The sequence below is a fragment of the Taeniopygia guttata genome, chromosome 1A, assembly GCF_048771995.1.
Source record: "Taeniopygia guttata chromosome 1A, bTaeGut7.mat, whole genome shotgun sequence".
Taxonomy (NCBI): domain Eukaryota; kingdom Metazoa; phylum Chordata; class Aves; order Passeriformes; family Estrildidae; genus Taeniopygia; species Taeniopygia guttata.
The window spans coordinates 64,049,559-64,075,905 of NC_133025.1; the positions used below are offsets into that span (position 1 = coordinate 64,049,559).

At 43.8% G+C, this 26,347-nt stretch overlaps 1 protein-coding gene across 5 annotated transcripts in view; it reads right to left on the minus strand.

Annotated features, from left to right (window-relative positions):
- Positions 1 to 26,347, minus strand: part of STK38L (serine/threonine kinase 38 like) — a 44,726-nt gene that overhangs the window by 11,399 nt on the left and 6,980 nt on the right. For 2 of the 5 annotated variants that reach the window (XM_030263482.4, XM_072923747.1), the window contains exons 2-7: positions 6,889 to 7,033; positions 5,096 to 5,147; positions 3,714 to 3,836; positions 3,098 to 3,181; positions 1,340 to 1,463; positions 683 to 837 (exon numbers count right to left, since the gene is read on the minus strand). In XM_030263482.4, coding sequence (XP_030119342.1) covers positions 683 to 837; positions 1,340 to 1,463; positions 3,098 to 3,181; positions 3,714 to 3,836; positions 5,096 to 5,147; positions 6,889 to 7,022 — 672 coding nt within the window. In that variant the 5' untranslated portion in view covers positions 7,023 to 7,033. Of the gene's footprint in view, positions 1 to 682; positions 838 to 1,339; positions 1,464 to 3,097; positions 3,182 to 3,713; positions 3,837 to 5,095; positions 5,148 to 6,888; positions 7,034 to 9,594; positions 9,617 to 10,879; positions 10,903 to 11,664; positions 11,988 to 26,347 lie in introns of those variants that run through there. The other 3 variants (XM_030263483.4, XM_030263484.4, XM_041713664.2) reach the window with 3 other exon arrangements.

Sequence of the window (26,347 nt, forward strand, 5' to 3'; positions counted from 1 at the left end):
ATGGTTATATCTACAATTTCCCAACAGTTGAGGGCAGCTACTTTGCCTGGTTTTGTTTTGAACTGCATAGCACTGTGACTGAGAAAGCCTCCAGGACAAAATTCCTTTGCTTTGTTTTGATAGTAACCTTGGCTTTAATCAGGTTTCCAGACATCAGTGCAGATAGAACCCATCAAACCTGACAGACCTGTGCATGCTGTGATAATTCCTGGCCTCTATGATCTTAAAGATCTTCTCCAACCTAGGTAATTCCATGATTTGGTGATGCTTACTGGGTGCATTTCACAGCCAGCATGGTCAGACTAACCGAGGGAGTCTCCACAGGTGAGTGGGTGATGAAATAAATGGAACTGAGGGAACTGAACATTTAGCATTGTCTAAATTCTTCACGGCTACTTCAAGATTGATGAAAGGAATTATGCACCTTTTAATGTGTCTGAATATCAGAGTCTGGTCACCCTGAGTGGGTTTTCTCCCTTAGAAGTCTTGCCTTAAAATGGTTAAAAGGCTTCTGAGTATGATTTCACTTTGTTTAAACATATTGGTGTTCTCCAAGTAAAATACATTGGGCACTCCCTGCCTTCCCTCCAGCCAGTTTAAACCTCTGGGGTGGCCCCAGTGGCTCCCACTGCTCCTCAGTGGGATCTTGGAAGCACCAGCAGTTGGTGAGCCCAGTACATGCCTTGGCATCCAGCAGGAGATTGTCTGGCTTGATGTCCCTGTGGATAAATCCCAGCTGGTGAATGGCATCGATGGCCAGCACTGTCTCAGAAATGTAAAACTGGGTCTCCTCCTCTGATAAAGTGTCCTTCTTCATTAGTAAGGTCATCATATCACCTCATCAAAGAGAAGAAAAATACAGCTTAGGGATCAGAACATTTTAAATCACAAAACTCTAAGAAACCCCAGTAGAATCCAAATTTAACCTTGTATCTGGCCTTACAGTTACTAATCATAAAACTATTACTGCAAGGACCTACAAACCCAACTCACTATTTTTAGTTGAAAATCCTAAACAGGAAAATACAGTGGATTTTTACACACGTTAAATCTATTACATAAACTGTTTTGTTTTTACTGTTAACAGCCTCAGTCGTAGAAAGCAGAAATTTCTATTAGAATAATTACTTAATTCAAGTCTATTTAATACCCCTTCAACCTTTTTCCTTCCTCTAAAAAATCAGGAATAGTCACATGACTGGAACTTCATTTAAAAGAGTGTTAACATGTTTATTTTTACAAATTATACAGCATGTTTTTTTCTAATATTTTATAAAGCTGCTAACGAAAGCTAAGGAAGAAGTACCTGTATCACCTGATGCCACAGCACTCAGCTTACCTCCAGGTAAAAACTCCATGATCAGGTAAAGGTTCCTTTTATCTTGGAAGCTGTAAAACATTTTCACTACCCAGGCTCCATCCGCTTCAACCAAAATATCTCTTTCTGCTCTGATATGGGCCACCTAAAATTAAAAAAAAAAAATTATTATTAAAGGGCAAATATTGAAATATTTAAACAAGGAACATCACATTACACTCCTAGCCCTACAGCATATTTTCATTACCTTAAGCAAAGGAACTGTTTTTCTACCTCTTTCCATACTCATATTTCCCATTATTTTTTACAAGATCCTAGGGTTTCTCTAGAAACACAAAGTACAGCTTGTTAAGCTGGTTCTGTTTGTTAGAAAGACCTGACAAAACTGGTAGAAAAAGTGCAAGTGAGTTCAGGAATATCTGACCTTGCTTAGGATATTCCAGTTCCAGCTAAGGCTTTGGAAAATATATGGAAAGCTGCTACCCCATCATTTGCTGGAAATTAAGAATAATGGAGATTGGGTGAAGGGGTGTGTGTTTTCACTACAACATACCCTCATCCTGGAGGAAAAATTAAAGATATATGCATGGAAAAATATTTACTGACAGCTGTAAGAAAAGCAGCAAACAGTCTTCTGCATCTGTTCCCCACTTCCAGTGGTGAGGAACATCTTCCCATTAGTCTTGTCACACAGCTGCATGGGGCAAAGGTTCTCCCTCTGCAGGAGACACTCCAGCCAGGATTTATCTGGCTTTATTTTGTCTCATTAGAAAGTATTTCCTTCCACCCTCATCTCCTCAATGCAGCTCTAAAATACAACAGGAAAACTTTGCTTAAAAATAGCCAGGATTTCTCTCAGTGCTACCAGGCTTGGGGAAAAAATACTAGAAAATTTTTTTTTTTCATGTGTCCTCTGTTGCTTCTGCACAGAACAAGGCAGGCCATGAAAATTGCAGCAGATAAACACTGGCCACGGAAGGTCACTGTTCCAAACTGAATGCAGAGTGTGAGCTCAGAGCTCCTTCCCACATCAGGTTCTGAAATGGGGGCAGCACCACACAAGTCCTGGCTGCTCTGCACACCCTGCTGCTCCTCTGGTTCCCTAAATTCAGGGCATGAGCTGCAGGAGACAAAATAATCTGTGCCAGGAAAAAAAAAAAAGTACCACTACTGCTAGGAAATGATGTGCAAATGATGGGTAAGGTTTGGATAGTATGAAAAAAGTCCTTTTATCTCCTGAGACAGCCACACTTGATTTCTTTGCTTTGTGATGCTAAAGTACTTGCTGTGTCCTCACAGTGAATTGCTAGCTAAAAAGTAAAAGCAAAAACGAAACCAAACTAACAAAATCAAAACTAATAAACCCCCAACAAGATGAACCCAACTATAAAGCAAACCCAAGGAAGACAATGCTGATGAACAACGTGATTTCTGATGGTTTTCTTTAAAAGGAAACATCAAATACCTCCATTTTTACTTTTGCAGAAGATTACTTTTCCAGAAGTATTTTCCTTGAAATGCAGTTTTACAGATTTAGTACTATAAGCTCCGTGTTGACGACGGGAAAAAATCTTTGTCACTGTTCCAAACTGGTTGTAAATAAAGTATTTTTTTAAATGCAGTTGCATGACCTTACTTCCTAACTCCTGCTGCTTTTGTGCTGTGGCAGCAACACCACAGACCCTTTGGACTGCCAGACTATTGTATGGGTTTTCAAAGGTGGAAAACATTGTCTAGAAAGGCTAAGTTTGAAATTTAGGGGACTTATGGATCACAAACCTGCTCTTTCTCCAGCATATCTGCTTTTCTCAGTATCTTCATTGCATAAATGTGACCTGTATCCTTCTTCTGAACGAGGCGGACCTTTACCAAGAGAGAGAACCCAGTCAGTCTTCTCTGCCTCAGAAATCCACTGGAACACTCACAATTGCCAGGTATGGAAAAGTTCTCTTGTTAAATATTTCAAAACACATTTCAGTATTATAAATATTGAAAAAGCAATTATTCTGCACCATGTACAACACTAACAAGGAAAGTCAGCACACACAGTGAATTCTGGGTAGCTTGGACTGTGTAGGTTAAAATTCAGGAGGAGAAACAACTGATGTGACAGAGGGCAGAAAGTAGGTTTATCAAAAGGGGTTGTGCCACTGCAAATCCGTAATTGCAGAGGGCCATGTGGGCAACATCAGTGTGGGAAGCCATGGGAAACTAAGTGTCTTTCCAGAAGCCTTGGGAAATGAATGCATGGATTAATCACCACTCATCACACTTGGAGAATGGTACAAAAAGCTGCCATTCTGCAATACAGCAATTCATTAAATGGTCATCAGAATGTTTCGTTACAGGGGTCAATCCCATTTTAATCTCATGTTCAAGCAAGAATGCCACAAACCTCCCCAAATGCTCCTCTTCCTATGACTTTCAAGGATTCAAAGTCATCCAAGCCGAGCCTGGTCCTCTTGAGGCGCAGGAACTCTGTTTCCTTGCGAGCGTGCTGTGACCTGCGCAGCTTTTTCTGAGGACACAGGCACAGGAATCTGTCAGTCATGTGGTAGAAGACAGTCAAGATATGCACCCACCCTTCCTGGGAAGTTGTTCTCTGGAATCCCAACAGGAGAAAGACTTCTCCTTCTACATTTCTTTCTGAATTTCTCAAAGCATAATCCTTGAGTATGGCTTTCTACAGAAGCCTCAGGCACAGTTCCACCTTTTTTTCTGGTGGGTGGTGGTATCTTATTTTTATTACTTAGTTATTAAAAAAAAAGAAAAATTATGAAGAAAAACTAACATACTGGTTCAAACAAAGTGTATCAGTCCCAAGGCCAAAGTAACTGCCTGAGGAAAGGACTCTTAATTTTGGGCAGTGTGAAGGATCAAGAAAAGCTGAAACTTGTACCCTAAGTGATGACAGGCAACAAGGAGCTTAGCAAGCAGCAGAGGCCCTGGTTACAGATCTACAACAAAATCCATTTGGTTTATGGCAGGCAAACAACTGATTCTGAAAGAAAAATCTGTCCAAATGCCATAATCTATTTTGTCTGATGAAAATGTCACCGTGATTCACCCCAAGAGAAGACAAATACTGCACCCAAAGATGCTGAGAGCTCAGAGCCTGCTAAGGAGGCCCCTGGATCAGGCACCTGCCAGACTCCGTGCTGGGATTACAGCATCCTTTAAAGCCACAAGATGGCAATACACACCCACACTCATTTCCCCACTTCTCAGGAGTTACAGCAGCCGCAAAAACTCCAGAAGGACTGAGACATTCTTCCTACTTATTTCCCAGCCTATCCTGAAGGCAGACATGGTGTAATGGACCTCAGAAAAGCAACTTATTGGCCAAAGTTCTGTGAGGTGGCAACCAGACTGAGATCCCTCCTCATCTGTATCCAAAAGGAGCAAAAGTATGATGGTTTATTGTTTAAATCAAGAAAAAACAGGTCAGCATTTTGCTTTCTACCCATTTCTAACCACATACCACTTTTTTTTCTTGCCAAATACAACAGCAAACAATTTTTATCTTTATAAAGCTTGCTAGCTACTTGCTGTGGCCATGTCTCATCAGAACTACAGGTAGCATGAAAAGCCTTGGATAGCTATTGCAAGTATCAGTCAAGCTTATTCCCAGTTTCCCTAACATAAACAGGTTATTAACAGGGGCAACACTCATGTACAAAATAAAACCTTCTGTCATGCTGTGAGCTCTTCAAATGCCCATCTGAAGCAGTGGGACAAAAGCAAAGCAGTTTGTAAGGTTACTTAAGCAGTACTTACCTCCTCGTCTGCAAGGCCTTCCTCTTCCATAGCCACTTCCAGCTTCTTCTGCCTGCCAAGGAGAGAAACAGAGGATTGCACCTTTTATTATTTATTAAAACCAAACAGAACACCACAGCAAGTCAACACCTTTGCTTCACATACTCCAAGTACTGAAAAATTTGCCTCAGATGGAAATATGCAGGCAGACAGCCCCACTCCACCCAGTTACTCATTTGTGAACAAAGCTGAGGAAAATGCAGAAGCAAATTTAAGCACATGCTTATGTACTTGCAGAATCAGGCATTAAACATATATGAAAACATATGTCATTAGAGTCATTATATCTTGTTGAACTAAGGCTGTTTTTAGGATTACAAACCAGAATAAAAATGGTTTTTTTCATCATTTCTATCTCATCTTCCACTTGCCAGCCAGCTCCAGCTTCCATCCCCTCTGTGTGACAACCTCCCTCTCAAGTCACACACTGGTCCTGCCCCACTTCCTCCCATGCCAACTAAACTCTACCCCCTGGATGCACCACCCTCTCCCTCCCAGTGTCCTGCCCAGGCCAGGGCTCACAGCTCCAAGTCCTCCACCAGTGCCATGCCAGGCTGGGAGGCTCTGAGAGGGGAGCAAAGCCTGGGAATACCCCAAGGTGGCAGGGGGTCAGCACATGGCACTGTGGCTGCAGGACTCCTTTCTGTCCACCCACAGGATGCTCCTTTACAGCTGCAAGGGTGAAGCTTTATGAAGGCTGGTTACCTTCAGCAGCCCTGCAGCAGGCAAGAATTCAAAGGCTTGGAGCCAGGCTGCTGGTGCCTTTCTGTACTTTGGGAAGTACAGCAGGTTCCTCTAAATTACAGGCCCCTGATAGACAGTCTATTCTCCTAACTAGAAGCAATTCCATTACCTGGAATAATGACTAAATATGATGAAGAGAGAATCCCTGCTGCTTGACTGAAAACTCTTCAATTAAAAACATATTACCAGGGGAATGATAACTTCACACACTAATGACAATCCAACACCACATTCATTATAATCAAGCACTTGGTGCTTTGACACCTAATTCAAGTGGCACTTCACACCTCAGAGCCAGGACTGGGCACTGCTGGGAGAAGCTGAGTGGTGATGACCATCCCATACTTCCATTCAAGGAGTACCTGGCCACATTACCCAAGCAAAATTAACAGATGGGGATTACATTATCTTCAAAAGTCTTCCTGCCCACCTGAGAACTCTCAAACCCTCCATCATCAACCCTTCATTTCTCTGCTGCCTCTTATTTCCACACCAGCTCTTTGCCTCCTTTCCTTACCCCATGAAACACCTCTCAGCCCTGTTCCCTGTCTCTTACACACTCCCTCCCGCAGGGTTTGGGAGCCTTGGCATGAGCTCCATGGTGCAGAGCAGCAACAGACTCCACAAGCCACTGCCTTACCCCAAACCAAGCTCCCACCCCTCAGCTGCTCAGCAGAGCTCATTCCCTGGGGCACATGCAGAGCAATCAGAGGTCCTCAACCTCACAAAGAAGGAGACTGAAAAATAACACCCTGCACAGAGCAGTTTCCACAAAATAACTGATGAGGAGGTGAACTGCATGAAAACATCAGAAGTGGATCTCCTTAACGACTCAGTGACTGGGATGTTCACAGGTTTCCCCCAAAGACAGCCTGTGCCCTCTAGGAATTCACTCCCTGCCACCACATTCAGAAAAACTTCCCCAACCTGTCCCATCCCTGGGGACTGAAGTGCCCCTGAACAAACAGCAAGAAAAGCTGCAGAGGGGTGAGAGGAAGCAGAGGCAGTACCTGGTTTCTCTCTCCTCGTGCTGTATAATCAGGTTGCTGTAGAAGTTCTCCAGCGTGAGTTTGGCCACCGTCACTCTCTCCCGGGTGTGGTTACTCATGGGAAAGGATGTTGTAGTCCCTGCAGTCATCGCCATGGTAACATGTACTGAAACAGAGCAGGTCAAATCATTACTCACTTCGAAAAGAAAATGAAAAAAAAATATTCCTCTTCCCCACTCTCCATCTCCAAATTCTTAGGCACGCCAAAATTCATAGTAAAGGCACTGTTCTTTAGATAACAGAAAGTCTATTAAAAGCTGCCTTATAAAATTATCCCAAGACAGCAGGAGGATGTGCTACCCACTCTAAAAAACAACAACATGTTGGCACAACAAAGAGTGAATCATAGCAAAGAGCACTGCACGCTCTGGGCAGCTCACCCAGCTGTGCTTGTCCACAAATAAGGAAAATGTCCCTCTGGCAGAGATGGGCCCAGCCTGGGGGAGGGAAAAGGGTAGGAGAGAGAAGGATCAGGCAGCTCCCAGAGCACAATTCTGGGACAATTGTCACAACTCGGTGATAATTTCAGACTCCAAAAATCCTAGATGCTAAAAAAATGGATGGGATAAAATGAGACAGCAAACGGAACAAACTCCTAACCCCAGCCCAGAGGAGAAGTTATTTCAAGGATAAAGACGACCATTGAACATGTTTGAAATTTAAAGCTGCTCCACAAAGTTATATATGGCCAGGTGATACTTATGGCTTAGGGCACATGGTCACTGGGCACCTAAAAACTGGTGAGAAAGAAGAAAGGAAGCAGAAAGAAGAAAGGCTGCTCTCCTTGAAAGCTTTCATCCTGAACCCAAAGAACTTGGATGTACTGAACAACACTTTTTAATGCTGGAAAAAGACATCTCAGGACAGCTCTGAATGCCCTGCAGCTGATCCAGGAAGGCCAGGAGAGATTAAAAAAACGAAAGAACCAGCACAATTTGTCCTAAGATTCATACCCTACCTACCTGGCAGTGGGTTGAGGCACTGTAGGAGAGCCTCAAGGAAGAAAAGCATGAAAAGCAGCATCTCAGCCCCAATCCCATTTGGTCAGGTTGTTTTGAGGTTAGTTTTGGAAAATTACACAGAAGCACACATCACAGAACCATGGAATGGCCTGGGTTGGAAGAGACCTCAAATACCTTGTTTTCCACCACCCTGCCATGAGCAGGGACACCTTCCACTATTCCAGCTCGCTCAGAGCCCTGTCCAGCCTTGGACACTGCCAGGGATCCAGGGGCAGCCACAGCTTCTCTGGGCAACCTCTGCCAGGGCCTCACCACTCTCAGAGTAGAGAATTTCTTCCTCATATCCCATCTAAACCTGCTGTCTGTCAGTGTGAAACCATTGTCCCTGTCCTGTCACTCCAGGCCCTTGTCAACAGTCTCTCTGAATCTTTCCTTAGGCTCCCTTCAGGCACTTGGCTTCCTTTTCATTATTTATTTAATCCTTCAATTTCACCAGAGGATTGTGCAGAAGACAAATCCCGAATTAGGCTTAATTTAAGCAGATCCTAATAGCTTTTGAGGTGAACTGATTAGGGGTTTCATACAGAAGAGAACTGACACGTCCACACTGGGGCAGGAGGATGGCTGAACTCTGCTCCAAGCTCTTTGTTTTCATTCTGCCTGCTGCACTCTGAGAGGGTGGGATTTTCTCCTGTGGATTTTTCATGGGATCTGATGTGACAATAGGATATTTGTTGCCAGAAACGCAGCTGCTGTGTCACAAATAAAGGCGTTTTATAGCATCATGTAGATATTATTTTAGCTGTTTATTTTGAAGTGCACAAGACACCAGAATTCTGAGAATAAAAATACATCTCTCCATAAAGGCACAAAGAGGTTTTAATAGCACTACAGCTGCTTCAAAGTGATGCCAATATTTCTATTTTTAATCAATCTTTTATTCCCTTCAGTTTTCTACTGAAGAAAGATGAGATCTGTCAATTCCTAGCAACTGCCTCAAAGTTAGGCAGTTCTGTTCTTCACACAGAAACATCCCCCATGCTGGACATGTCTCCAAAAGCTGGGAGAACTTAGCACTGGTCTCATTGTTGTGTTTATTGTACAATTTTACACCTTTTCCCTCAACAGGTGGGAAAAGAAATACAAATCAGTTGATAAGAGCAAATCAAACAGAGCAACAGCTGACCACACACTGGCATCTGTGATTAAGTTATTTCAAGAAATGACCTAACAGAGTAAAAACCTGCCTTCTGATAATTTTGGAACATCAGGATAGAGCAGCATTAACCCAGGCTTGAAATGGATTAACCTTTACTTAAGTTATAGCAGGCACACTCTCACACTGGATATTTCTCCTTTGCACGTCTTGTGTTCCTGGTAGGATAAAACAACACTGCAACTCGATTTCCTGTTCATTTGTTTTGCCCGTGCTCTACCCTAACAAATGCAGGCACTGCCAGACAGCAAATCCAAGTTTATTAAACTTGTAAAAAAGAGATCCCAATCCCAGCACTGGCACCCCACACTATCAACAGTGGGACTGACCCTCATATGCTTCACTGGAGGGAAATACAGATGAGTGTTCCCAGGTAGCTCTGCCACTGTGGGGAAAAGCATCAACCCAAAACCACCACAAAGAAAATATTTGTAAAAGCAGGAGATGCCTTAAGCTCTCCAGAGTCCCCAAATGAAAAAGAGCACAGACCTGGCAGGAGGCATGAGATATCCCACAAATATCCTATGCGAACTCACAGCCTAGAAAACCTTTTCAGCCTTTTTCCTCCTGTGTCTGCTTCCACTAATGAGCCCCCAAACACAGCACAAATCCACATCCCAGACAAAATATTCAGCTGGGAGCCACCAAGTACAGTCCTGAAGCGTGACCTTTAAAAACAAATGATGCAGAGGGATGGGGGCGGGAAGGAAGGAGCTCCAAAATAAGACCTTTTATTGACAGCACACTGCTTGTACTGACCTCACCACATTAACGGGAAGGCTTTAAAAGGTGCCACCCATAATTCTTGGAAATGCCCTCACAAGCCTACTAGTTCACCCAAATCCATGCCACTTCCATAATGGAACTGTTCCACTCCTGCTGCATCACTGGAATTACTTTAGGCTCTGTGGACCGTGAAGAACGTCATATTCAACCAGCTGGCCACATTTAGCCAGAACTCCTCTGGCTGACAGGGATTTTTGTGAAGGGCCTGGAACATCCCCAAGTGTGTGGAAGAAAGACATCAAACGGATGTAATGGACAGGAGCTGCTGAGCCTGTGGGACCAGGGCTGGGAGCTGCCAGGAGCAGGGATGCCATATGTGCTGCCTGGCCCAGGAAATGAGCCCGTGCCTCCTGCAGGGATGGCTGAAATCCCAGCCTGAGCTCTCCTGATGCCAGCTCGGCACCTGCAGCATGGGGATAAGGAGCTATGGATGTGCAGCAGCCAGGGAAAATCTTGCTACCAGAGGCAGGAGGGAGAAGAGCGCAGAGGGGAGGAGAGGAGGGATGTTCCTGAAGGATGAGGGAGAGCAGGGAACAGCTACAGAAAGGGGAGAGCAGCCAAATGCTACTGAACTGGAGCCTTCAAGAGATGTCTCCAAGCAAGTCCCTCCTGATCCACCACTGAACAGAATATGTCAGTTGGATACAACTCTCCCTCCTGGTAGAAAAATGTTGCCTAATCAAAGCATACATTTGACCTTTTTGTTCCTAGATCTTTCCTGATTGGGAAGCAGAGAAAGGCCAAGCAGCATTGACTCCAACTTCAATCTACACTCACATTTGTCACAACAGCTCTAAATCAAACTCTGCATCTGTTGGCCTGGAGTTTCCACCCTTTAAACCCCTACACCCAGATTCTGCTACACTGGTAACTCCAAACCCCATATCCTCTCTGGGACACCTCCCACAGCCTGTCATTATTTTCATTAAACTATTGGATGAAGTCTGTTATTAATGAGTGCAAAAATCACTGAGGCATCCAATCCCACCTGCTGCAGCAGTTCCAAAGAGGAGAGATGGAAGAAATCAAAGCAAATGGAGAACTGCTCTGCCCTGAAACACAGGATTTTGTGGGATCACTTTCTAATCAGGAAGAGGTAAGAAGATAGAATCCAAGCCTCTGGCACAGCTGTATCAGTAAGAAAAAACACAGGATATATCAAATCAGGCTCAATCTATACTATCAAACTAATCTGAACCCAAGTCACACACTGGAAACATCATTTTTCTTTTTGAAGCCACATGTGTAGTACAGTTACACAGTAGCCCTAGAATAAATTTATTCAGGACTCGGTGAGTATTTAAGTTAGGGAGCAAACCCCACATCCAATTCTGCCTTTTTTCCACATGACAGAAGTATGTGGTCAATTTGGATTTACAATATCAAGCTACATACATGTTCAGCAGGACAGGGAAGAGCAATCCTCCCTCCAAAATGACATCAATTCACAGAAAGACTGATAATAATTTGAATTTATCCACCCAAGCATACCCCTTAAGCCCAGCAGTTAAGAAGGCAGTTTTCTATTACAGTAAAAACTGCCAAGTTTATGAATTTTCCATTTAACATTCCAAGAGAATTTGCCTCTTGAATCAAAGCCTCTGGATAAGGCAGATACCGAAACACATTTTTGCCTTTCAAAATTCCCAGGGTTTCACCATGACTGTGAACTTGCTCCTGAAAAGAAGCATACAAATAGCATTTTTCAAGAATTAGGAAGTAAAAGAGAAAGGAGAGATGAAGCAAACACATAGAGCACAATGAAGTGGGTACCTTCAGAAATTCCAGCTGTCACCACCGTGCCCAGAGCTGGGGCTCTTCTGGGTGAGAAGTGAGAGCAGACTCTGCTTGGCTCCTTCCAAACAACCCAGCCCAGCAACTCACCAAGCTGGGCACTAAAACCCACGGCTGACAAAGAATATATTTTTAAAAATGACAAGAATTATATTTTAAAAATGAGCTGCTATCTAGGAAAGCAGCACAGACACCACAAAGCTTCGAGCACAAGTTCCAGCCCCATGGTCTCCAAATTGTTTGAATTCTCCTAAAGAGAGACAGGATATATATAAAACTGGAAAAAACCATCCCACCATACACAAATAACAGCATGATTCACACTGAGGGGCAGTGGGCAGGGCCAGACAAATGAAAAAAACAGCCCAAGGCTCAGCAGGATGATGTGGTGGGACGTACTCTGAGCAGCTTCTGAGACATGCAGCCATACGTGGGGTGAGCAAACACAGAGCAAAGATAAAAATGCTGTACAACAGCTGAGAGCTCCAGTGAGGGAACAGAAGGAGAAAGCACCAGCAGCCCAGAGGGAAAATGACTTTCTGCACTACAGTTTCTGCTAGCACACGTTTGGCAACTGTGCTGTGCATATTTTCACCATCCAATTGTTTATACTGAACCTCCTGTTCAGGATCACAGAACAGCCTGGGCTGGAAGGGACTTTGAAGACCATCCAGTTCCAACCCCCTGCCATGGGCAGGGACACCTGCCACTATCCCAGCTTGCTCAGAGCCCCATCCAACCTTGAACACTGACAGGAATGGGGCAGCCTCAACTTCTCTGGGCAAACTGTGCCTGGGCCTCACCACCCTCACAGGGAAAAAATTTCTTCCTAATATCCAATCTAAACCTCCCATCTGTCACTTTGGAGCCATTCCCCCTTGTCCTGTCACTCCAGGCCCCTGTCAAGAGTCTCTCTCCACCTTCCCTGTGGGGTCCCTTTAGGCACTGCAAGGCCACAATGAGGTCACCCCAAAGCCTTCTCCTCTCCAGGCTGAACAATCCCAATTCCCTCAGCCTTTCCTCCCAGCAGAGCTGCTCCATCCCTCTGCTCCCCTTGGTGTCCCTGCTCTGGCCTGGCTCCAGCAGCTCCCTGTCCTTGCTGTGCTGGGATCCCAGGGCTGGATGCAGCCCTGCAGGGGGGTCTCAGCAGAGCGGGGCAGAGGGGCAGAATCCCCCCTGCCCTGCTGCCCTGGGGCTCTGGGTGCAACCCAGCACAGGGGGGTTCTATCTTCTTTTTCTATAACCCAGTTTAAATCCAATTCCAAAGCTTCTGATTAACCTCCAGAAAAACAGCACCCTGAAGTCTCCAAACAGCAAGCTGAAAATAAAATCCCTCTAGTCCCATCTATGTCAATCATGGGCCAGTATTTTTCAACCCTTGGGGTGTGATCTTAATATTTGTGTTATTTCTAAGTACAGCTTTCTGTGCTTAGAACAGAACCTTGTCCAAAGTTCACTCATGTCAACAAAAAACCCCTTCAGCTCAGTGGGTTTTGACCTACTAGTCCCATTGCAGCCTTGGGATGATGCTAGCTGCTGCTACTGAGATTCATAATTATCAGATCAGCATGTTTGCCAAGCACTGCTCTGGGGTATGTTTCAGACAGAAAAATAAATATTTCATTCCTTCATAATTTATGTTTTCAATAATATCACCATTCACAAGCCCCTGTTTTATTTAATCTGCTACTGAAAGGAAACAACATTCCCTGCCAGATAAAACAAATCAGATATTTCACGTGCAGATTCTTCTTCAACATTATTGCCATGACCAGATCCTTCAGACACCCTTCAGTTTTTACAACATTCTCCCTTTGAGAAGGGAAAACAAAGTGAGACTGCAACATGCCATCGCTGACACTCCAGCATTTCATTTACCTTGTTTATTTACTTCATCTCCTTTAGCCTTCCTTCCACAACGGGCATTATGGCTGAGTAAGTTTTGTTACTTTAAAGTTACCAAATTAATTATATTTGTTCTGTTTAAAGCACCACTAAGAAACCGAGTAAAATTAGCCCCATTGGGACAGGCTTTGCTATTTAAAAGCCAAAATGTTCAAATGTTTTAGCCATTTTCAGCCATTCTTCCTCCCTGGGGCATCTGGGTGAGGCGCCTGTTACAGTCCCAGCTAAAAGCAGAAAGTGCTGCATGACTTGTGAACTAAAAGGAGTGAACACTCCCAGTGCCTGACCCCCAGGGCTGTGTGAAAACCCTGGGGAGACACTGCCAGGCACCCAGGACTCGGGATGCAAACACTGCACGAGTCCTGCAGCCTCCGACATGATGATGATGATGATGATAACACCAGGGAAACCCATGGGACAGCAAGACCCACAGAGATTTTGGGCTGTCAGCAGCCAGCTCCAACATGCTCCCTAAACCCCAGAAGACCTTAATGCACCCAAAAAAAAACCACCATGAAGGAAGGGACTTTTCTGCCTTGATGTTGATTCTAAACCTTAAACCATCTCAAAATAGCAGTGTGGGGCTCTGATTAGAGCAGGCAAAAAATCCCTCTGTCAAACAGCAGGAACCCCTCCCAGGCCAGGCCAGGGCTGTGTGTGTGCCGTAAGCTGGCACGAGCCAGGACTGTCTCTGAAAGGAGCCATCCCATTTTCCATCCAACCATCTGTTTGTTTCCCTCCTGCCGCTGCTTCGTGCTTTGTGCCAGCACAAGAAGCTGCACAGCCCACACTGAGGAACCACTACCAGGCTGAAATAAATTCTTTTTAAAATAGTTTGGGTGAGGCTGGTTTCACCTGCAGGGATTGATCAGGGCCACCCTGGCCCAGGCTGAAGCCACTTGGCCTTTCCATGGAGTTGGTCTGAAAGCAGGAAATAAGCGGGCACAGCCTCCTTGTCTTTTGATTTGGCTCGCAGAAATGAATCTCGGAAATCATTCCAACACACCCGCAGTAATGATAAGGAAATATTTCCTAATATGGAATAAAAACTGAATATTGGAGTTGTGCTGCACTCCAGGATTTCCTGCTATTCAACACAGCTGAGCAGCAGAAGTCTCCCATGAGCAGCGGCCGAGACTCGGCTCTCTGCTGCTTTCGACGAGCAGCAAGAGCAAATTCATTTCCCTGACAGGAAAAGGTACAGGCTGAAACTATGTATGGGTATACAAGAGCATACAGGGGAATACTTGCATAAACTAAGTCTACCTACATCTCTGTAAGATCCAGAAACTATATTTGAGAGTTAATTTTTTGTCCATTTCAAGTAGGAAAGAAACTTTTGATCCAAATGTCATAACCTTGGCTTTCACAAACAATGGAAGACTGGCCATGCGAAGTTTAGAAAAGCAAATCTACTAATAAGGTCACTTCCATCTCAGCTCCACTTGCCTCAGCCTCAGTGATACAGTTACATTGTTTAAGCTCTACTGTCAATAGCTCTGTCCCAAAGTGAGGAACACATTTCGAGACATTCCCTACTATAAACACTCACTCAACACTGAAGGATGCACAATGACCTACCAAAATCTTCCTGAGCTCAGTTCTTTCAAATAACTCATTTTACTCCGTTTTCTTCTTAAGACAATCTATCCATTGGGGTTTAGCAGCAGCCACTCAAAGTGCCTCACTGTGCATGTGTGTGTGCTGAGGGCAGGACTCCCCCACCCACCCCAACCTCACAGAGAACGGACAACCACGGGGTTGTACTTCTGCTCCACCTGCAGGGGTGGAGGGCTGCAGCCAGGAACAGGGGTGCTGGTGTCTCCACACACTGCTGTCTTCCCAGGAGTGCTCCACATGGGAGGTCAGCTCAGGACAACACTCTGGATGACTACATGAAGCATGAGATGTGATGAGGGAACCAGACCTGCAGTCCCAAGCAGCCACTCCTTTACTTCCAGTGTTTACCACTGGGTGCATTTTAATTTGCTGGGGACAAGAGAAATCAGTTGCTTACTGGAAAGCCCACAGCCCTCTGCAGGAAAATAACATTTCATAGGCTTGCTTCACCTCACTTCCATCTGTCCTTTCTCCTGGCTCTCCCCATGTTTCACAGTGCTGCAAATCTTTTTTCTCTCAGAAGTGTCTAAAAACAGGAAGCTTTTCTATTTACTGGAGTAATTACATTCCTGTGCACTTAAGCATTTTCACAGCTTTTAGCAGGTACTTGCATCCAGGCATAAGAAAACATTGTTTTAAAACCTGTTGAATTGCTGCAATATTTTGGATCATGAAATAATTACAAACAGAGCAATGACAATAATCATAAATGTGCTTCCTCCTCAGTAATTGGTTTTCTGGATAAAGTCCTACTCAGGTCCAATGAAAAACATGCCCCGCTCTAAAACAGGTACAACTGTCCAAAGGTAGCATTCAGTCACAGGGAGTTTCTCTACATCTTTTGTGACAAAGAGGCACAAGTTGGGACAAAAGCAAAGAATAAGCAAAGAACCTTCTAACATACCACCAGTACAAGTTTCAAGGAAACTGTATTACATTTTCAGATGTCATCCAAGAAGCTCTGCTCTTAGATTTTAGGTATTTTGTAAAGCCCTTCTACTTCTAAGCAGCCTTAGGGAAGCAGGACCTTTGGGAATTAGAAGGGACGGTTACACTGAAAAATGCTGGAGAAGAAGGTACTAACTTTGCTTTTCTTTTTCACTGATATATGTTCAAATCCCTGACTCTTGCCAGGCTCTTTTTAAATCACATCAATCAAATTAAGTAATTACACATGATAAGTCTGTGCCAGCAAAGGAGCTGACTGCTAAATGAGATGCAGAACATCAGTGCCCGGCCATGGCCTGTGCAGTGCCTCCAGTCGGGGTTAATGAGCACAACAGATCCCTCTGGGCCTGCAAAGCTGTAAATGCAGGTAGTGTCTGTTGTCAGTGTACACAACACTGAAGAACAGATGTTTGCCCATTCAAATCCCACTACAGCACTTCACTCCTTGAACTGGGATATTTGGAGCAGCAGACAGCTGCTGGCACACAAAGCAGACTAACTTGGTGAGGGCCCAGAGATAAAGAGATGTGGGTAGTTTCCTGAAGTGAGAGAGGGGCACATGGTACCACCCTCCTGCTGCCTGAAGCTGGGAAGCAGATTTGGAATGGTGGGGATGTAGCTGAGCCATACTCTTACCATCAAATCACCAGCAACAGAGGTGGAAAATGAAGCTTCATCTCATAAAAGAACCCCAATAACAACACCTAACCCCCATAGTGATAATAAGGATGACTGAGAAGAGAAAGCTTTACCAGACTGATTTAGGGGATAACAGTCAATACAACTGTGGTCTCATATTTCTATCACATTGAGAATGTATCTATCACAAACACACAGCAAGTGGGTAGCTGCAGTTTATCTCTCTGAGATTTAGAGGTTTAGGTAGAGAGGAAACAGCTCTTGCAGGGGGCGGACTGCCTCGTGAAATCCGAGACTCTTCCTGCAGCCTTTCCTTCACTTCCCAACTGCTCATCCCCTCCAGGGCTGAAGGGCACCAGGAATGCTTTGTTATCACAGTCTGTACGTCCTCATGATCCCTCCTACATAACTGCATATTCACCCTTCTAGGAGGAGAAGAGAAAGGCAAAAAAGGACTTGCATGCAGGTGAAAGATAATGAGATGTGTGATGGGCTTTAGCTCCAGTGGGTAATAATTCTCCAGCCTTGGCCTGGCAAAGTTGACTCAGAATGGGTATTGTTTTCCTTTAAATTCATCTCAGATATTTGATTCCATTACCTGGTTTCCAAGTTAAAGGAAAAGAGAAGCAAACCAGGGTGTGGATAAATGCTCTGGCTATATCCACCTGCAAGGGAGGTAGGGGAAAAGGAACAGAAGAGATCGACTTAAGTTTCTATAAGATATTAAGGCTATATGTTAAACATGCATGAAAGAGTAAATATCCAGATGAAGAACAAATAAATAAAACTTAAAGAGCAATGTTTCCTAAGCTTACAAGCTGAAATAGGTTATGGCAAAAAAGCCAGAAAAAGATGACAAATTCTGTAGGAGCAAACCTTTCCCACCAAGGAAGCCTTCAGAACAGAAAGCCTTGGAGCATGTCCTGAGGGCTAAGCACTCTCTTGACTGAGAAAAGGAGCAGGACTCATCAGTAGAAGGACTCTTCATGGAACAGGGGTCACCTCAAGTAAAGGAGAAGAAACACTTGTGCTCCTACAGAATGGCTCTCACTGCTCCTTTTCAAGGTAAAAGTCTCTACTGCCCTGTAAGGTGACCAAGTGTCACAGTGCCTCCATTTCTTTACCTGTCAAGTGCAGATAAATACAAGTGGAGTTACCTGCAGGAAATCTGAACGGAAATACCAGTTTTGTACAAACAATGGGTCAAGATGGAGACTGGTGGAGTGGCAAATAAAGACTACTTTCAGGCAGTGATCTGAGTTGCTTGACAAGTTGCATACAAGCAGCTATTTCCCATAAACAGTAACCAGAGAAAAACCCCAAATAAACCGTAGGAAGAATGAGATCATTTCCACTTTTGAAATATTATTTAACATTAACATTTCCTTATGGAGATGGGCCCTACACTCAAGACCCTTACACAGAAAGGACAGACATTGTTGCCAAGTCCTACTGCAAGGACTTGTCAGTGCAGGTCTACAATTAGTTCTTAGAAAGACAAAAACATTCTCAGCATCCAAAGTCGCAAAAAAAGTCCCTTCCTCTGCACTGGGCTGATCCCCCAAGTCCCAGCCACTGTGTGTGGCTCCTACAGTTTTCCTAAAAATGCAGCCACAGGCCAGTTGGGGCAACCCAGCAGCCTGACAAAATTAAGCTACCAACTAGCCCATGCTCTTGTGAAAAGAAGACCACTCTTCCATAATGACAGCAAATAGGTTTGTCCCATCCTCCAACTCCACAAAATTCAGTGAAAGAGGAGCAATTAAATAAGGACAGGCACAGAGGACAAGGAGCGAACAGCACTGTCCCTTTTGCAGGCAGCCAGACTTGGACTACATCCCAGTAAAGTTTGGATGCACTCGTGGCAGTAGGAGGACAAGGCTGTCCCTTTGGACAGAGCCCATTTATGTCACATTGGGTGCAAAAGAAACCCCAGAGCCCCACAGTGACAGCTGTTATACAAACATTGACTCTCACCAGTGAGTCACATCCCTCTTGCCCCCACTTTGGCTGGCTCCCTTTGGAAATGGGCTGGTGGAGAAGAAAGCTGTGCAAAGCTCTCAAAACACAGGCTGTAACTACTTTCTGACATTCCCTTCACTTGAGGCTGCAACGGTCCAGAATACAACCCATTTGATTCTGATGGAAATGGTCAAGGTGAGGCTAATCACAATGAACAGCTGAGCACCCATCCACATGCTGCACTCCCCATGGATCACCCCAGTCACATTTACAAAGTCCAGGAGGGGTTTGTACCATGTGCTGCTCCCATTTGCCTCGTGAGCTTTCCCTGGTTCTTGTCCTGGGGCACTGCTTGGCTCCCACACACGGGGCAAAGCCCAGCATGGACAGCAAGCTCCAACAGCAATGCTGAGCTGCAGCAGAAGCCCACCCTGCAGCACACACAGACACAACCTGTACTTGAATCTGAATAGTTTTATGGTCACTCAAACACTTACAGCAATGCCCAGTACCTGATCTATGGGAACACATTAGGAACATCCACTTAAAGGCCCATCCTCATTTCTCACACATTCCTTCATGCATCTCCTCTCAGTCTACTCAACCACTCTCCCAGAAGAGTTGCCAGCTCAGGTAACCCTAACAAAACCTCTAATGTCGACTTGAAGTGGATGAATCCTGCAGAATAAAACCACATTAAATTGCTATCAATGATGCAAGCATTGAAGTAGTGAGTATCTGGAGTTTTCTGTTTCTAAATGCAGATGATGTACGTACAGAGGAAGGATGCTCTTGTGGGTACAGCACAGGAAACTGCATTAAGTAACAGATGATCTGAATTCCATTTTATTTCCTATGTGCAAAAACAAACCATACAGAAAGAAAAGAAAACATGTACTTAGGGTGTGCCTCAGTCACCCTACAAGAAAGCAAACATCATCCCTGTAGCCAGCAGGTCATGTCAGGAGGCTTAAGGATTTCACAGGCACAAAAGACTGGGATCTTAAGTATTAAGAAGTTATTAATTAATTCTGAAAATTCATTATTTAACCTAAAACATGTGAGCCCTCCTTTGTAAGTGCACTTGTGTGAGCTGCCTATTTGAGGGCTGCAACCAAGCATGGATCTGGATCTGTATATTGTAGGTTTGGAAGGGTGTATGGCAAGATAAGCACTCAAGACAGCTTTCACTGTTCCAAAGACAGGGCTGAAATCTCACAATGAATTCAGAAACAGGAGGAAAATTTATGGGGAAAAAAGCAACAGGAAGGACACTGAGTAAATGCTCTGCAAGAGGCCAAGTTTGGTGATAGCATTTCCAAGCTGAGCTCCAACAGCCTTGGAGAAATGCTGCTCTTGTGAATCCAGCTGAGAGCATTCCTCCAATGACTCCCCAGTCAGTGTTTACATATTCTGTTGCTCATATGCAAATAACATTAATCAGCTGCTTTTAAAGTACTGATAAATAGGCAACCTTTGGAAAGTTTTACAGTTTCCCAGTAAAGCCACATGCAGTATCAGGAATGTAGTTTGTCACACTGATATAGCACAGGGTAAGAGAGAGTATGTCCCAGTTTCACAAATCACAAGGAAGCAGCTGCTCTGCTCAGTTCTCTTCACTTCTGAAAATGTAAGGAGCACCAAAAAATAAAGAGAAAGTAGTCTAATAAAGTAGTATTAACACAGAATTTAAAACATTTACATCTGTGATTCCTCAGATGATTAATTATTGCTTCAATTGAGCCTTAAAATATATTTTAACTTGCACTCATTTACAAAATGAAAAGCAAGTGAAAGCCCTTACTTTAGAACTACCCCTGGCAGTCAGAGAAGGTCTGGGAGAAGCTAGCAATTTTTACTCCACAGATTATGCTCCATTGATACTGAGCCCTATCTCCCTAGCCTAGATCCATAATAAAAAATTAATTACTCTCCCCAGATCTATGATAGTAACTCAGGGTTGGAAGCAAGATCTGGAGGCTACTCTACCTTTTTTTTTTTTTTTTTTTTGAACCCCTTGAGTAAAATTTTGCAAAATAAATTATGGAAATTTCAGCAAATCCTGAAATCACAGGGAAGCTACTCTGCTGGCAGCCTCCTGGAAGGAAGGTGTGCCCTCCCTCTTCCCAGCATGCCCAAAGCTGCAAAAGGTCTCTTGGGGTTGCTAGCAAGCCTCAAGCTGCTTTCCTCTCCTCTGGGTTAGCCCTTATGTAAATAATGCCAGAAAGGATCTCCATCGTGCAATGAACTGGAGCTGCAGGCTTCATTCTGCTTCCCTGTGTCATGTACCTTCTTCCCAGCCTTCAAGCTAATTATGTTTATACTTTAAAATATTTTCCAACCAGATCTGGAAGTATTTTGCAAAACTGAAACATAAAACACATGATCTTGATAATGCAAGTTGGCAACCGTATCAGCTGGACTGAGAGGGAAATGAAGTGAACCCAGCCTTCAGTCCTGCAGGATTTTGAAGGTGCATCAGCAAGGGAAGATCCTTGGCTTGTAACAAGTATCTGCAGCAGCCTGTAGGGAACAGACCCCTCCCATTTAGTAGCAGAAATTTATCCAAGACACCAGGGAATCCTAAGAGTCATCATGGTTGGAAAAGAACATCAAGATCAAGTCCAATCCTTGACCAAACACCACCACGTCAACTCAACCACAGCAATAAGTGCTACCTAAAATAATTTCTTGAACACTTCCAGGGACGGTGAGCCACACATGCTGACACAGCATTCTCCACAAACAGTTCTCAAAAAATGCAGACAGTTTCAGTCTGATTTCAGAAATGCAGAAAACAAGCAAAACAAAATTAATCAGAGCCACCAAAAATAAACCAGAAGTTAACTATGCAGCACCAGTGTCTGAGGCACAAAGAGTAACTTGCAGAAGCTGCCAAAAACCTGAAGGAAGAGCTGAGACACACAATGAGTGCATTAGTCCTGAATCTCACCTTGAGTTTAGTATTACAGTCAGATCAGGTCAGCACTGGGCAAAGATACACTGCTCCTCTGGCAAGGCTTCACACAGATACACGTTTGAAACATAAAGTGTGTGCACTTCAGGAACATAAAAATGCTTTATGGAATCCTATTTTTAACACTAAATGCCACAATGAACTATGGGACAATCTAGAATTACAGCAGGAAACAGAAGAAAAAGCTCAGTTGACCTGAGCCCGGGGATTTTTCAGAGGTGCAACTGTGGAGGATCAGAGGAGCCCCGAGGCTCTCAGCTGCTATTGAGGGAGCACATTCTTCACACTCCTCTGGAGAAAAACAAACAGATCCTGACCACTCTGCTGGCAAAAAAAAAGGAGGCTGGGAATTCACAAGTTCTTGCATGCACCTGCAGGGATATTTGACAAAAGTGAACCCACTAGATCCTGTTATTGTTGTCATTTCATCTGCCCCAAGGAACTACTCAGAAGTCACACAGCAGTATCAGGGTGTTCACTCGAGGCAGCACAACTGCAAGTCCACCCAGGCCCTCCCTGCACCCATAGTTTTTCCATCACCCTTGCAGGAGGCAGAAGCAAACATCTCCTCCCTCTGCTTTTCCAAGTCCACTGACTACCTAGGATGGTTAAAAGATGTCCAACTGCCTTGGATGTGCAACTTTAAACACCCAAGGCCAGGTAGATGAATCCTGCCTGGCACTTGACAAAATTCCAGCTGCCATTGTGCTGAGGATATCTGGAATGAGTCTTTGGATTTAGCAGTTTACTTCTCCTCATAATCTCCAAAGGCTCTGTTGGCTATGCCTGCAACAGGTTTCTCAATCACCTTTAGAGACTCATCCTCAGCAAACAGATTTCACTGTCAGTTAAATTATGTTCCAAAAGCCCAATGAAGCAAACAATAGGTGGCATCCCTCCTCCCCTCATCCCCATCTGCACCACAGACACTGGACCCTCCAGCAGGAGAGGGCAACTCTGTAATGTGGATAGGCACAGATCCCACCAAATTTAAGACAGGTTGAATCCAACTGTGGCTTGAGCATCTTGTAATTTTTACAGCCTTAAACTCTGGGCACCTCACAGACAGTAAAAATATTCTCCACATAAAGAAAGAAGATGAAGATCTGAAGCACTATATATAGTGTCTGCTAAAAATACCTCTTTGGAGACATCCCTTGCCAAATAGGTGCCCAAACTTCAAAGGCTGAATTATGTTGAAATATTTGAAATGCAAGTTGCTATGGTTCTTGTGAGGCATGGCTGGCAGGCAGAGATGGCATCTTTCAGCTACAAGACCTGGTCCAGGCAGTAACTGGAAATTGCTCTTTGATGGCTTATGTGAAATGAGTCAAGGGATCTCAGTCCAGCTCCCAGCAAATTAGGAACCACATCACAAAAGCATCTGTAAAGCCACTTCCTTTGTTGATACCATTCTGAAGGCCAAGGAATGAATAATGTAGGGAAAAAGAATTATCCTCCTTCAAAATAGCACTCTCATTCAAAACACAAATTGCTTTTATCCAGCACCTTTTGTGGAAGCATCCCAGTGCATTATTACTAAATGTGAACTAATCTAAGTATTCCTTTAAGTAACACCTGAAACCCAACATTTTACCAGTAGTAAGGCCCAAGACCTGCTGGCTTCCAACATGCTAGAACCATGCAAAAGGAGAGCAGGAATGTTCCCATCCCATATTCTGACTGTATTTCTTTCTGGAGCAAACAAAAGTTTCAGAGCTCTACAGCATTTTTCCTTAAGAAAATCTAGCACAGAAGCAGAGGTTGTCCTTGAACCAACCACGTCATTTCACAGAAATCAATCATTAGCTGTATTTGCCTTGTACCTTGCCAGTAAAAGGGCATGAAGCAAGTGATCCAAATTTAGAAAACTAAGTAACAATATTTTAGACTCTGCTTTAAGAAAACAAAGTAATTTTAGCTGGATGTGTCACAATTCAGAGCAGTAGCTTTGAAAGCATCAGTCAATTCCATTAATTAACTGGAACTTTTTGGGATGGCACTAGGTAACTGAATCTAATCACACAATATTAGAGGATTGGTGCTGCTCAGTAAATTCAGATGCCAAGTTGAGCAAAAAGAATGTGTTTCATTCAGAGATGAAAGCCTTCTGAATTTTGGTGCTTTGCAAACAGCTGCTAAACTGATTGAACGATGCCTGTGAAGTACACAGGGTCAAACATGGTTGGTACCTCAAAGAGTACCACATTTCAATATTGAAAAAACACTAGTGAAAAACATCTCAGCACACTCTTATCTGCCTAGCACTTCAAAAAATGTCCTAAGCATCCACAACAGAGGCAGGATTATTCTTGGTCAGTCCCCTCTCCCTCAAAGATGATGAGAATTATACCACCAAATTCAATATGGGTAGTAGATTTATCAAAAAACTAAGAGACTTCTTGGTGAAAATTAGCATTGACTGAGGTACCAAAGGAAATCAAGAATTATAGGAAATTCTAAGGTGTTTATTTTATTCACACGTTAGTCAATGCCATTAATCTGGAAAACCTTTGGAAAGCATTCAGTAAAGCTTCCTTAGCTAAATTTTATTTCACTAAAGACCCTACAGTCAGGGTCAAGCACAAACTACATTCCTGATCTGTCCAAGGAAGAGAAAGTAAAGGCAGGTGGCTTGTTACAACTCAGGACAAAAAGCTCCTGTTTCCCTGCCTTGATGTACATAAATACTGGCAGCCCACTTATGTCAGTGACTTCATCTTGTAAAATAGGTGCTTTGTTGACAAGATCATCCCCACCCCCTGAAAAGAAGGAAGCTGCACCCAAAGCTGCCCCAAATCAGGTGTTCCAGACAGGAGTCTAGCCTTCCATCCAAGACAAATATGAAGCTTGAGCTACGTAGCCCTACCTGGGGTTTACCAGTTTGCAATATCTGAGGAGGATTTATTTTAGGATTCAAGAAGGGGGTGGGTGACCCTTAATTAACCAACCTTTGTGGCAAAACCCAGCCTTGCCTTGGCACACAAGTGAGGGAGGGAAAGCACTTGGATTCCACACTGACTTGAGAAAATCTCATCCTGCAACTGCATTCTCCAGCTGCACACAGGCAGATGCAGATTCACTCTCCCTAATGTCCTAAGTAAGGACACAAAAGCTTTTGTCTTTTCAGTCTGTACATCTTTAAAGATGACAACTGATGAGAAACACTTCAGCAAAAGACTGAGAAAATTACAGGCATAGAGAAATAAGAAAGACACTGTCAGGACTAATTTCAAAAATTAGCTTCTACAAGGAAAAAATACAAATAATGCTAACAGCTTTCAGTTTCTTGGATTTTTTTTCTTTAAGCAAAATTCTCATTATAATTCTTCTCTTGCAGCCCTTACTCCCCAAGCAGCACAAGCTCATTCCATGCCTGGGGGTCAACACCTGAAACTGGACTGAACCATAAACAAAACTGAAATTGGCTTTGTAAATATTGCTGCTTGTTTAACAAAAAAAGCAGAGAGAAAATTAGGTAAAACTACTTCTCTTCATTAGAGTATAACAATTTTTCCCCGCCAATTACTTCATAATTACTTCCTTTTTCTTTTCTGACTTTCCACTATGATTTCAATCCTTTCAAATGCAGTGATCCAAAGTACATATTAAAAAAGCATGTGTATCCATTGGTCATTCCCCCAATGCTCCTTTTGACTGTAAAGATTTTTTTACAGAGCAGAATGTTATTTTGCTTATTTGAACATCAAAAGGGCAAGCCTATTTCTTCTTTGTACCCTCACAAAGGCCAGAGTTTTGCATCTTACCGAGGACCAAAGGTGAAGGCAGCAGTATTTTTGGCAGGCTCCAAGGAACCTCTTTGCAGCAGAGGTGCTCAGCAAAGTTATTCTGTCAGCAGCCAGGCTGCAGCACAAGCTGTGAGCAGCAGCTCCACTCAGTGCTGTAAGGTCAGTGTGTATTGAGATAGGAGAAAGTCTTTCTTCCCTGGTTTTGGTGGTACAATGTTCACCTCTTTCTCCTGAACTCTGAAAGGGATTTGTTCTTTTTTCATGTGCCACTACAAAAGTGGTTTACGTGTCTGTGAGCAAAAGCAGACAGTTCACGTGAATCAGGTGCCCTCTAGGATTAAATGGGCATTAAAGGTATCCAAGTGTGAGCCTATGATTCTGGAGTTATGAATGAAGCCCAGCTGCCAGAGACAATGCTTCCAATGCTTCCAGCCTGACCTAGGAGCAAGGAACAGGGCAGGCTGTACTCAGATGCCTCCTGGAAAAACAAGTGGAGAGTTCCTTTAGGTCACTCTCCAGCAGCATCAGCACCACCAATCCCCATGGAAGGAGCTGGGATTAGAGCTGAAATACATTAACTTAAATATCCAAATACTGGTCAAGCCCACTGACCCAGCCATGGCCTGAAATTCTCTGCACTGATCATATCAGTATGGCAGTCATTTCCCACTCCCCATCATGATAAGCCCACAGCAAGGCTGGGAAGACAAGAGCTCTCATCATCATTCCTGTCACGAGAAACTTCCATACAAGCTCACCTGCATCTGAATTACATGGCAGGTATAACCAGGCCCTTGGAAGGGCCAGGATTCACCTGCTCAAACTGATTAGCTGGTAAACACATTCTAACCCTCACCTGGAC